Raw genomic sequence first — 13,938 nt, 5'->3', positions numbered from 1 at the left:
CCAGATTACAGGTAATAGGGGCTGGGGGTTGTGAGAGCAGGTGTCTCAGGGACTAGATGATCTCAGTCACCAGGTGGTAAGTCTCTCCATTAATGACAGACAGTTCTTCCGGACAGGAGGATGGACTGCATTCCCGTGCTAGCTGCCACGGCCCAGGGCGCACACTCCCAGCCAAGTGAGAATGTGTTTTCTGTAATCAGAACAGAACCATCATGAGTAACAGAGCATTGGTAACATTTCTTATAATTACAGTGAACAAACGCATTTTTCTATGACAAACATTGGAACAAAAACAATTGTTGACATTTTCATGAGATTCACACAACCTTGAGATTAGATATTATAACCTCAGGTGTTAGAATTTACTGATCGCAGACACTCCTTACTCTCAATTCATTAACATTTAAGAGGACTTATTTTTCTTCTCAAGCAACCGCACACATCTAAACTTTATAAAGAAGTTTGTTCTTTTGGCTCATGACCAAGAACTTCAGTCCAGAAGGCAACTTGATCTTGAAAGTGTTAAAGAGAATAAAACGGGGTAGAGAAAACTTATGTGCTTAGCAGTTTTCTTGCAGAAAACTTGCAGCCTTGAGTGCGGCATAGCCTAGATAACCACTAGACCTCTGGCGACGGGAGGAAGCAAGGACCGGACCCTTATGTCAGCAGAACTGTTTGCAGCCAGCAGAAGGTAACAAAACCCTGCCTCCCCCTTCAGTCACCGCTGATTGCTTTTTCGGCCTCAGCCCACCTGCACCCAGGGGCCTGAAATAAAGTTCTTCTGATACAGGATGGCCTCGTATCATAGGTGAGTGACCCGGCCACTCCAAACCTTTCAGATCTTATTCATCTTAAAATCAGATGCTCCAACTGAAGACACTGGGAAGGGGAGAGGGGTACTAACTAGTGCCAGTCTAGCACTTTCTCAGTTTTTGTGTCAACGAAATATATTTCATTCGCCCTGGCTGGTTTGGCTAAATGGTTAGAATGTCAGCCCTCAGACGGAAGGGTCTCAGGTTGGATTACATTCAAGGGCACCTACCTCGGTTACAGGCTGTATCCCTGGCCCTCCTTGGGGCCTGTGGGAGAGGCAACCAATCAATGTGTCTCTCTCACCGCCATGTTTCTCTCTATCTCTCCCCCTCCCTTCCACTCTCTAAAAATCAATGGGAAAAAAAAAATACATAAAATGATGAACAAAAATAGATGCAGAGACAAATGGCAGAGCAGGTGGGGGGTGGGGGTGTGTGGTTAGAGAGCAACCAAAGGACTTGTATACATCATATCAGCATAACCAATGGACACAGACACTGGGGCGGTGAGTGCTTGCCCCAGGTGGGAACGGCTGGGGGAGGGGGGGCAGGAGGGGTCAATTGGGGGGGAAAAGGAGACATATGTAAAACTTTAGACAATAAAAAAAAAAAAAAAGACCAAAAAATTTTTAAAAAGCTGAAAAAATATCCTGGGTGAGGATTAAGAAAATAAAGAAATTTCACTCAGGGATTTTCTTGTCAAATACAATTGTGTCGTGTAACCCAAGGTTAGTTCTCTTTTCAATCAAAGCAAAAGAGTTTAATGATAACTTTTTACTCCCCCAAACCTGTCATCAAAACCTGAAAGTTGGCTTGTCATGTGTCCTGAGAAATCCTGTGAGTGGGACTCTGTGGGAAGGGCTGTGCATTGATAAGAGCTTACAGCGTGAGGGTGTTGCATCACCCACCCATGGTCAGCGCATATCTGTCCATGTTATTTGGACCTTATGTCCTTTAGCTCAACCGGACAATGTCCTCTCTGAAATCTTGCACATGTTTTGTTAGATTTCTTCCCAGGAGATTTGGAGTAGTCACTGGAAATGCCATCTTACTGATTCCTCTTCTCAGTGGCCATGGGCAGTGTCTAGAAGGCCTGTGGGATTTCAGCGCTGGACCTGCGTTGATGGTGGGCAAAGCTGCCTCGAGGCACTCACATTAGTTCTAACATTGAGAGCAGATGGTCTCGGTGTTTCGTGTAGAGCACCGTGTTGCTCCTGGTGGTCTCCTCTCCTCCTCCCTGGTCCTCACACCTTTTGTGTATTTCTGATCACTGTGTGCTACCTGGAGTCACCTGCACTGTCTGGGCCTCCCTGTCCATCATCCCTCATTCAGGGGCGGGGCTCCAGAGTGTCCCTCCCCCAAGTCTTGCCCCTCCACCCCAAGCATGCCCTTTCCTGAGGCTCTGGGAAAAGTCACCCTTATCCAGTTTAGGAAGTCACCTTTGGCCCAAGTTTGCTAAGAGTTTTATCAAAAACTATGGTTGAATTTATCAATCAAAAAAAAAATTGCATTTTTCCATATCTATTGAGATTATCACATGGTTTTTATCATCTATTTCTGCTCCGTTAATGTGGTAAATTGCACTAATTGGTGTTCAACCACAATGGTTTCAACCTTTCTGGGTTATTTGGTAATTATGTTACACATTGGGAAATAGTTTGATAATGTTTTACTTTGGATTTTTTCAATTTATGTTCATAATGGAAATTGTCCTGAAATTGTCCTTTATTCTATGGGCCTAGTTTTGTTCTCCAGAAAGTGTGCCCGGGAGCTGCCTCCCTTTCTGTCCCTGAAGATTGCTGGGCCTTGAAGTCTTAGTGTAATTCTCCAGGAAGCCAGGCTGTGGGTAACTCCCCGTGTTGTACTTTATATGTTAGTTCTGGGTGGATGTTCACCCCCCAGTAGCAGGCCTTTCATGATTACAAATCTGGTCCCGCTTCCCTTTCTCCTAAAGTCAGTTCTCAGGAGTTATACTCGCCTAAAAATGGTCCATTTCACCTGATGGCAAGTTTGTTTAATGTGGTTGTTCATACGAACCTCTTCCGAATTTTAAAAATCTCTGCCCTGCCCATGTGTCTGGTCACCTCTTTATTACTGATATTATTTGTGCACCATGTTTCCTGCCTGATGGATCTTGCCACAGGTTTGCCTACTTCATTAGATTTAAGGAACTCACTTTTGGCTTTGCAACCCTGTAATTTATTTATTATCTTGTCCAGGTGCTTCTTTTATTTGTTTTAAATTACCCCTGACTTTCTTCCGTTGGTTAGCCTGTCTTTTATTCTATTCCTTATGCTCTCTTTCGGTTTCCTCTGACATAATTTTTCTCACTTCTTGACTTAAACAGGACATTCTCTGTCCTATTTGTACTAAATCCAGAAAGGACTGGTCACTTCCCTCCAGGTACAAGTCACCATGTCCCTGTGAATGTTAGTAGCTGGGATTTTCACCATTGTGAGTTATATATACTTTTTAATAATCATTCTGACATTTCTTTAGAAATATATTTTTTAAATTTCCAGATGTAGGAGGGCTTGTGCCCATTTTTGAGGTAAGTGTGAGAAAGCTTAAAGTAATGTGGCCTCTTGTTTTCCAAATAAGGCAATTGTAAGTGACCTCTGAGAACAGAAATTCAGGCTCAGTATTTACCAAAGAAATAAACAAAGGCCGAGAAATAAAATATCCAGTGTCAGTAACCAAAGATGGTTCACAGGACGCCCCTCATAAACTCAGACAGTGAACTTATTGGCGAGTGGCCTTGTCGCATGGCGTTCAGCTATAATCTGCTCCTGTTCAACGTCTATCAGTCACATGTGACCATATCACTGCAAGTATACGGCCCGTCCCAATCCATGCAACTGAACCACCACACACACACACACACACACACACACGCATACATGCACGTATGCCCACACACATGCAGACGATGATGCATGGGCACACATGGAGGGAGGCCCTAGGAGGCTACGGGGCAGGGAGACCAGCCTGGGCCTGAAAACTCAGTCCTGGGTGGCAGTGTGCCTGCGGGACGCTGGGCTTCCAGCCTTCTTCCCCAGCCTGCCCTGGAGCCAGGGGAGCAGCCAGGCCACTGCACCTGGCGCTACTTCTGGCAAAACTGATCACATCAGGAGAGAGCAATCCAACTACCAACCAGGACGCTGGGAATGTCCCACAGGGAGGCGGCTGTACCTCCAGCTGTGGGGCCTGTGTAGTAGGAGCCCAGCAGGCAGGGCCTAGGGAGCCCAGGTGATGCCAGTCAATATGCCCACCCATTAGAACACGGTGGGGACCAGGGGGCCTGGGTCTCCCGGGGGAGCGAGAGGAGAGTGGAGAGCAAGCAGGAGGCAGGAGGGGATGGTGGAGGTGGAGCCCCGACAGCCTGGGTGTCTCAGGCTGGCACCCGGGTCTAGGACAGAGGGCCTGGTTGTAGGAGGACAGCCACCAGGAGAGGCTCCAGAGAGCAGCGCACAGAACTCGGGGGCCTTCGTCAGAGCCCCGACTGGAGGGCACTGCAGAGCTGGGTGCTGCCTGGGAGCCTGTCACAGGCGCTGCCCTCGGTGAGGAGCAAGGCCGTCCTCTGGACACAAAGCAGCGCTGAGGCCTGTGTCCCTTTGAGCCGTCAGGCAGAGTGAGTGAGGTCAGTGTCATTGTCAATGTGGTCAACGTTGTCCCGTGGTTTGGTGGGGCCTGAATGGGACCGCCAGTGCCATGAATGAGGGCCTCCAGGAGCCATCCCTGCTCAAGACCTCCATTGTGACACGTGACGCTGGCACATTGTTGCCCCCTCAGCACCCCCACACCGCCCTTGCTGGCCCAGCCTCCACTGCAGTGTTACAAATGGGGCTGTTAGGTAACAGAAGCTGTGCTGTTTGCCCACCTTCCCTCAGCCTTCCCCTATCAGGGCTCAGACATCCTCATCACAGCCCCGGCTTTGATCCTGACCCTGATGCCCACGCAGCCCCACCCTCACTCTGTGCATCCATTCCTGTCACTCAGACCCTGCACCCTGGGACCTCAATGGTGGCCTGAGGCCAGAAGGACTCCTGCTCAGAGCAGCAGTGCAGGGCACTGCTCCCCCCCTCCCTCCCACACACAGCTGCTGGCCAGAATGCCCATGTGCACTTCATCTTAGCATCCACTCTTCTTATCATTTTTGTTAATCCTCACCGGAGGGTAGTTTTTCCATTGATTTTTAGAGAGAGTGGAAGGGAAGGGGAGAGAGAGGAGAGAGAAAAGCATCAATGTGAGAGGCATATTAATTGGTTGCCTCCTGCAGGCACCCCAACCCGGGGCTGGACATCAAACCTGCAACCCAAGCACGTGCCATTGACTGGGAATCAAACCCAGGCCTCTTCGCTCTCTGCGTTCCAAACCTCAACCACTGAGCCAAACCGGCCAGGGCCCCCTCTTCATTTTAAAATTATTTGCTGAAACGCACCATGAAAATATAAAGATATGTAAGCTTTGTAATTTTCCTATTTAATTTTATCCCCATCTCTCAACCCCCTCCCCTTGGGCCATCACCCACTTGTTCTCTGTATCTATGGGCCTGTTTCTGTTTTCTTGGTTCATTTGTTTTGTTTTGTTTTGTTTTAGATTCCACACATGAGTTGCTCATTTCTCTCATCTTTGCAAACATGTGGTTTTATTGCACTTTTTCATTTTCTCCAACCTGATGAGTGTGACACTGCATGTCCTTTATTTCCCTCAGTTTTCCTCTGATTATGAAGGAGGCCAGTCAATGCTTATGGCCACTCACGGGTGTCTGGAGAATGGCATGCAGTGTGTTTTTCTACATTATTGCTTTGTTTCCTGTGTCCCATATGATTCCTCCGAATTAGTATTTCTTCTTCCTGGAAAAAATCCTTAAATAGTTCTGTTAATGAGTGCCTGCAGGTGATAGAACACTCTTCCTTTCTTCTGTTTTGTAATATCACTCTTTTTTCCTCAATATTGTGTGACAGTTTATCTGGGAATAAAATTTTATGTTGATGGTGATGTTTTCTCACCAATTCCAAGGAATTGCTCCAGGGTCTCCTTCCTCCTCCTGTGGCTGATCAGCAATCCCCTGCGTCTGACGTCACTTCCTTTAGGTTAAACTCTCACTTGTCTCTGTGGGCTTTTCATGTGGACATTGTGCAGTTTCACTACAATGGGTTTAGGTGTAAAATTTATTTGTGTTTATTCTGCTGAATTTTACAGGGCACTTTCCAGTGAGGGTTCACAGTTTTTCTTTGATTCTAGAAAATTCTCAGATATTTATGTACAAATACTACGTTTTCGTTTTTCCAGACAGTTTTTTACGTTCCCAACAACGGGTTCTCAATCTCTAATAAGCCTCTGAAGTTGGAGGCTCTCAAACCATCTAAGAAGAAGCACTTTCATGTTTTATGAGGTTTTTCATGATTTCTCTGTTACTGAGATGCTGATGTTGAAAACCATACAAGCCAACATTCAAGCTCACTTTGTGAATGGTCCTCCACCCTCCAAATCCCTTCCAAGCTCAAGCCTCTGTCCCAACCACCTCTGTCCCCACCTCGTCTGTCCCCACCACCTCTGTCCCCACCTCCTCTGTCCCCACCACCTCTGTCCCCACCACCTCTGTCCCCACCTCCTCTGTCCCCACCACCTCTGTCCCCACCACCTCTGTCCCCACCTCCTCTGTCCCCACCACCTCTGTCCCCGTCTCCTCTGTCCCCACCACCTCAGTCCCTCTGCCCGGAGGCCCCCTTTCCCTCTAATGCCCACAGTTGCCCATGCTTCATGAGCTTGGCCTGGCAGCTCAGCCCTGTCAAACCCTTCCGGCAGGTCCAGGCTGGATCACGCCCTGTGTCTCCCCAGCTCTGTGTTCAGCACTCAACTCCACACCGTGTCCCACATTCACTGCGGTGCTCTCGTTATGTCTGTTCTCACCTACCTGTGGGATCCAGGGGCCCAGGAACCCGCTCAGTGACTCCTTGCCCCCAGACCTTGTCCATGCTGGGCACATGTGATCAAGGATAATTAAGGGAGGGAGGGAGGGAGGGGAAGAGGGAAGAGAACTAAAAAGAAACTAGTATGAAACAAGGAGAGAGAAGAACATAGAAGAGCAGAAAAGGAAAATAAGAAGCAAGGGAAGGAGGTCGGGGAGGAAGAAAGGAAGAGGAAGTGGAGGGGTGGAGGGAGGGACACTGGGACAAGAATAACCCGCATGAGCTCCCAGAAATGCCATCACAGGGAACTGAGCCCTGGAAACCTCCTCACACCCGAACACGGAGACCTGGGACGCGGGGACTCTCAGGGAGGCCCCCACTGCGCCCTCAGTCACCATCATGATGAGTCCATGCCACCATCTCAGCCACTGCTTGGAGTGGCTTTTCCAAGTTTAATAGGAATCAGAGGGTGAGCAGGAGGCCATGGGCCCAGACCCCTTGTCCTGGCCCCCCTACTGTGAGACACCAGCCTGCGGAGCATCTCCTGTGTCTGCCACCCCAAAGTCAGGACAGGAGGAGACCCCGAGGGCAGGAGGCTCTTGACACTGTGGAGGATGAGATGAAGGATGAGGTGGGAGGATGCAGCTGGAATTGGGAAAGAAACAGGGGTATCAGCAAGGAAGATTGAGGGCCTCCCATCATGGGAACCCTGCCTGGCCTCATCTAGGATCCAGAGGGCAGAGGGACATACTTCCGGATCCAAGAAATGAAGCTCATCACCCGGGCATACACCCCAGGGAAGTCGCGATGACCACAGCTGTATCCCCAGCTCACGATCCCTACCTGGACCCAGGTGCCTTCCCAGCTGCACACCAGGGGGCCCCCGGAGTCACCCTGTGGGGAGAGGCAGGACTCAGTGAACATCTCCACACAGGCCACTGCATGGAGCTTCTGTGTCCCTATTCCCTGGGCCAGGAGGGGACAGAGGACAGAGGACGGGGCTGGTGGGGCTCACCTGGCAGGAGTCCTGGCCCTCACTCCCAGCGCACAGCATGTCATCCTTGATGATCTGGCCAGTGTTGGTGGAAGAGTTCTGGTAGCGCTGGTTACAGACCTCGTTCCACACAAGGGGAACCATCACCTCCTGCAGCTGGTAGGGCCAGAGCCGCGGAGCTTGGGGAGGGGCTGGTTGAGAACCAGGGCTGGTCCAGGCTTCTGCTCCTTCCCAACAACAAGGTACTGTTTCCAGTGCTACAGGGCCCTGACCCTCGGGTGTAGAACAGGGACTGAGCTCCCAGCATCCACTGCACCCATTCAGTTCAGGACGCAGCACTTCATTAGCCAGAGTGTGGTCTTCACAGGCCTGAGGAGAGAGTTATCCCAGGATTGTTCTCCTTGAAAAGGAAGGGATGAGGGTTCACCCCAGAAAAATGCATCACTACAGTCAGGAAACACTTCTGCGCTGATGGGTTGGGTTTCATTCTGATTGAGGGACCTGGGCACTGTGAGATCACGACAGGCCCTGCCTCTCGCTCCCAGGCTGGCTCATCCTCAGGAGGACAATCAAGGTCCACACACCCCCACGGGGCGAGGGGAGGACCCAGGCAGAGCCTCGGGAGGGCCTGTGGGCCTGGCAGAGCAAACACCTGTGTCCTCAGTGTCCATGAATCTGATCATGAAACCCCAGCTTTGCAAACATTTAGGCTCAACAGGAAATCCCCCCTCTAATAACGAAATGTAGAATTAGCACATGGCCCAGAACTTCCACTCCTAGTCTGTACCCCAAAGAACTGAAAACAGGGATCCAAGATGGAGACAGAGTAGGTGGAAGTGACGCTCACCCCCTCCCAGGACCAAATCGGAATCACAACTAAATTATAGACACTCAACATGAATAACCTACTGAAGACTGGCTGAAAAGAGGTCTCAGCATTAACGACACATGGAAGAAGCCACATGGAGACGGACAGGGAGGGTGGAGACACAGAAAGGGCTGCATTGAGAGTTAGGAGGGACACCTCAGCTGCAAAGGTCCCCTCTGAGAAGGGAGGGGTCTCCACCCCGTCCTGAGCTCCCAGCCTGGAACACCAGTGCCTGGAAGAGGAGCTACACAACATCTGGCTGTGCACTCAGTGGGGACTGCACTTGCCAGAGTGAGACAGGGGACTGCCAGGCACCCGGACGCCCTTTTAAAGGGCCAGTGCACAAACATCTCATTGGCAGGTACTCAACCTGACTGGGCTCCAGCGGATCAACAGCAGCCCAGAGTGGACAGGAGTCACACAGGGAGAGATTGGTTGTATGGCTTTGGGGAGAGGGCTGGAGGAGCAGCCTCCATTATCCTGGGCTGAGTCCTCTCCCATAGGCCGACAGATGCCATCTTTCCTGAGTTGAACATCCCCTCCATAGGGCATCAGCCTGGGGGAATGCACCTGCCCCCACCTCCTCCAGGCTGCCAGTGGTCCCGCCTGACCAAGCTCATGCCCTGCTGGGGAGTCTGCCAGCTGCAGCCAGCCTGGGCCCACACAGACTTTCTCAGAAGCTCTGGAGGAGGTCTGCGCAGACTCCAGGCTGTTGGAGACACACAGGGAGAGACTGAGTTGTGTGTCTCTGAGGCGAGGGCCATTTCCCCAGGCACCCGACTAGCTCCACTGCGCAGAGCCCTCCCTCCTCACTGTCAATCCTAATCTGTGTGATCCTGAGGAACTCTACTGGCCTCACCCTGACGACTCCCAGAGACCCTGCCCCACTGCAAAGATTTGAAGACCCCTGGTGGGTGGTGGGTGGTGGGTGCTGGGTGGTGGTGGCTGCCTTGTTGTGCCCTGAGACTTTTTTGACTGATGTCAGACCCAGCACTAGCTCTGAGTTTGAATCTGTATCAACCTGATGAACACCACTCACCATAACACAGTGACTCATTGAGAAACTACCTCATGCAACTCAACTACAACAGCAGGGCTCACCTCACCCACACAAGGGACATACCTGGGGCACCTAGCTTAGCTGGAGGCACTTTCAGTGGCTGAGCCTAATGGCAACAGGCAGGCAGAGGCAGATTTTGGGTGCTTTGTGCCTTTTGTGTCCTGACACAGGTTTGGTATTGCTGGGAATCAGCCTCAGTATGCAGCTTGGCCCCTCCCACGTGTACCCAGGCATGGCAGAGGGAGCCACCAAGTATGGAGCACTTCGTAGCGTCTAACAGGCAGCCCAGGATTGGTCACAGGCAGTGTCTGACATTGACGTGCACCTCAGTGCCTCCCTGGAGGCCCCAGAACCAGCCCACAGCAGAGAACAACCAATAAGCTCCACAAGCGCCACACTCAAAGGGAGATCTCCACAGGCACCAGACCTTCCTGGGGCAAATTCTGCTTCATGGGGTCAGCCTACTCACAGCAGCTCATACAGCAGTGCGATCGGGGTCAATAGTCAGTCAGTCAGCCTGAGGGTCAACCCGACCTACCACTGGCCAACAAAAATCAGGACTCAACTCTAACAGCAGGGTTCACAGAACCCACACCAGGGACATTCCAGGGGCACCCAGCTTAAGGAATCAGGGAGACTGCTCCACTGAGCTCCACAGGACATGTACTCAAAAAGCCACCCTACCAAGACTGGGGACAAAGCAGATCTACCTAACACAGAGAAACAAATACAGAGAGGTGGCCAAAATGGGGAGACAAAGAAGCATGCCCCAAATGAAACAACAGGAGAAATCCCCAGAAAAAGAACTAAATGCAATGGAAACAAGCCATGTACCAGATACAGAGTTCAAAACAATGGTCCTAGGGATGCTCACGGAACGTAGCGGAAGGTGGGTGAGCTCAGTGAGGACTGCAATAGAGAGACAGTAAGCATAAAGAAAGGACTAGAAACCATAAGAGAAAACAGTCAGAAATGAAAAATATGAGATCTGAAATGAATACACTAGAAGGAATCAATAGCAGGTTAGATAAAGCACAAAGTGAAATTAGCAATTTAAATGATAAGACAGCAGAAATTACCTAATCAGAGTAGTGAAAACAAAAAAAGATTATTTAAATTAGGATAGTTTAAGGGACCTCTGGGACAGCGATCACTAACTGGTGGTCCACGGACCACGGGTGGTCTGTGAGGTCCAAAAGCTTGGCGACCGCTGCTCTGGGACAACATGAAGCAGAACGTTTGCACCATAGGGGCACCAGAAGTAGAGAGAGAGCAAGGGGTGAGAACCTATTTGAAGAAATAATGATTTAAAACTTCCCCAACCTGGTGAAGAAAAAAACATACAAGCCCAGGAAGTACAGAGAGTCCCAAATAAGATGAACCCAAAGAGCCCACACCAAGACACATAATAATTAAAATGGCAGAGGTTAAAGACCAAGAAAGAATCTTAAAATCAGTAAGAGAAAGACAGTTACTGACAAGTGAGGTCCCATAAGTCCAATTTCTCAACAGAAACATTTCAGGCAGAAGAGATTGACACGAGATATTTAAAGTGATAAAGAGCAAGAATCTAAAACCAAGACTACTTTACTCAGCAAGGCTCTCTTTTGTCCCAGCTGGTCTGGCTCAGCGGCTAGAGTGTCAGCCTGGGGAATGAAGGGTTCCAAGTTCAATTCTGGTCAAGGGCACATGCCTGAGTTGCAGACTCCATCCCCAGTAGGGGGCATGCAAGAGGCAGCCTATCAATGACTCTCTGTCATCGTTCATGTTTCTATATCTTTATCCTCTCCCTTCTCTCTGAATTCAATAATATATATATATATACACCAATACGTTCACTGTAGCATTGTTTACAGTGGTCAAGATGGAAACAGCGGAAGTGTTCTTTGCTAGATGATTGGAGAAAGGTGTGATACAAGTTTACAATGGAATACTCCTCAGCCATCAGAAAACATGACATACAGCCATTTAGGACAACATGGATGGATCTTGAGAATATCATGCAAATTAAATAAGTCAGACAGAAAAAGTTAAAAACCATACGATTTCACTCGCATGTGTAATATAAAACTGAAAGCAGCAAATGAACAAACAAGAAAAAGAAACAAACCAAAACTCATAAATACAGATAGCAGTATGGTGGTCACCAGAGGACAGGGGGTGGGGTGGGAGGAAAGGGTAAAGGGGTCAATACAGGTGACAGAAGATGTGACTTTGGGTGATGGGCACACAGTGCAAGATACAGATGATGTACCATAGAACTGCACACTGAAAACCTCTATAATCTAGTTAACCAATGTCATCACAATAAATTAAATTGTAGAAAATAAGATATAAATAGCAAAAGAAGGACATACAGAAAGCCAACAGACATATGAAAAGATGCCCAATGTCACTAATCATTAAAGAAATGCAAATTAAAACCACAATGAGATATCACCTCCCACCTGTCAGAATGGCTGTCATCAATACATCAACAAGCAACAAGTTTTGGTGAAGATGTGGACAAGGGGGAGCCCTCACACACTGCTGGTGGGAATGCTGACTGGTGCAGCCCTGTGGGAGACAGTGTAGAGGTTCCTCAAAAAATTAAAAATGGACCTGCCTTAAGACCCAACCATTCCACTTCTGGATGTACATCTGAAGAAACCCAAAACATAATTGGAAAGAACATATGCACTCCTATGTTCATTGCAAGGTATGTACAATAGCCAAGATGTGGAAGCAGCTCAAGTGCCCATCAATAGACAAGTGATAACAATACGGTTGTACATAGAGGGTGGGGCAAAAGTAGGTTTACGGTTATGAGTAGGCAAAATACAGAGTTTCTTCTTGTATTATTATTTATTAATTATTGTATTATTTTCCATATGAACAACTATAAACTTAGTTTTGCACCATCTTGAATGTACAATGAAATATTACTCAGCCATAAAAAAAAGAAACCTTACCATTATGCTAAGTGAAATAAGCCAGTCACAGAAAGACAAATACCATATAATTTCACCCATATGTGGAAACTAAAGAATAAAACAAACAAACAAACAAAAGAGAAACAGGCTCCTAGATCAGGGAACAGACTGGTGATTGCCCGAGGGGGAAAGGAAGGATAAAAAGAAACAAATTGGTAGCTACCAAACAGTCACAGGGAATGTGAAGTACAGATTAGGGAACCTACTCAATAATATTGTCATAGCTGTGGATGGTGCCTGGTGGGTATGGAAATATTAGGGGGAACGACACTTTGTAAAGTATATGATTGTCTAACCACCATGCTGTACGCCTCAAACTAATTCAAAATAATATTGAATAGAAACTGTCATTGAAAAATGTTTCAACGACTTGAGAACAGGTTCCCTGGCGGTGCTTGAACACACAGGTCACAGCAGCGTGATTCACAACAGCCAAAAGGTGGGCACGGTCTGTCACTCAGGAAGGACAACAAAATGCTCCCTCCACCCAGTGGGAGGTGACTCGGCCACAAAAAGCAATGTGGTTCTGACACAGGTTAAAGCACAGCTGGGCCATGACAACGACATGCTACGTGAAAGAAGGCAAACACGCAGAAGCCACAGGTTGCATGATTCACATTTACATGAAACGTCCAGAACAGGTAAATGCATAGAAGTGGAAAGGAGCTCCGTGGTTGGCAGAGCCTGGGGAGGGGCAGTGACCGTGTCCTGGAGACCAGGCTTCGAGTGTGAGGAGGAGAAGTTCTGGAGATGGTGGAGCTGAGGCCGCACAACATGGTGAATGTGCTGAACGCCACTGAACCGCGCACTGACCAATGTCATGTATAATGTTATGCACATGTTGCCACAGAAAAAGGCTGAGGATTCCCCCAAATTGCGGAGAATAAAGTGTTGTCAGCAAAGCCACACACACACCCCCAGCGGGCTGCCCTGTGTCCACACTCCCAGCAGGGTCCCTGAGCCTTACCTCCGAGGCTGCTGTAACCCCAGCCGCTCACCCAGCACATCTTCTTCTCAGGGACCCTCAGCGAGGCAGGTGGGAGGGGGACCAGGCCGATGCGCTCAGAGAGCGTCACAGGGGCCTCCAGTTTCAGCAGGGCCACGTCCGCGCCCCCCTCTGCAGACAGGCTCTGGTTGAACTTGGGGTGGCGGACGATCTTAGTCACATTTGTCAGTGTGTCATGGTCATAGAGTCTCAGCTGCCCAACTTGAACCCTGAGGCCATAGGCCTCCCAGTCCTCCCTGGGGAGAGGGACCAGGAGCCTCTCAGAGGAGCCTCAAGGGGAGGGCCAGTCTGGGCACAGCAGCAGGGCTGGG

General features: G+C 49.2%; 1 protein-coding gene across 1 annotated transcript in view; it reads right to left on the bottom strand.

Moving 5' to 3' along the window:
- LOC139009525 (uncharacterized) overlaps positions 1-13,938 on the bottom strand; it is a 28,398-nt gene that overhangs the window by 10,557 nt on the left and 3,903 nt on the right. Inside the window, exons 4-6 of the mRNA XM_070413793.1 lie at positions 13,589-13,863; positions 7,743-7,900; positions 7,571-7,621 (exon numbers count right to left, since the gene is read on the bottom strand). Coding sequence (XP_070269894.1) covers positions 7,571-7,621; positions 7,743-7,900; positions 13,589-13,863 — 484 coding nt within the window. The remainder of the gene's footprint in view (positions 1-7,570; positions 7,622-7,742; positions 7,901-13,588; positions 13,864-13,938) is intronic.

This window comes from Myotis yumanensis, unplaced genomic scaffold (genome assembly GCF_028538775.1).
Source record: "Myotis yumanensis isolate MYYU_CA2020_CCGP unplaced genomic scaffold, mMyoYum1.0.hap1 SCAF_4, whole genome shotgun sequence".
Lineage (NCBI taxonomy): Eukaryota > Metazoa > Chordata > Mammalia > Chiroptera > Vespertilionidae > Myotis > Myotis yumanensis.
The sequence above is the reverse complement of the archived record's forward strand: the minus strand, read 5'-3'. Positions and strand labels throughout refer to the sequence as shown.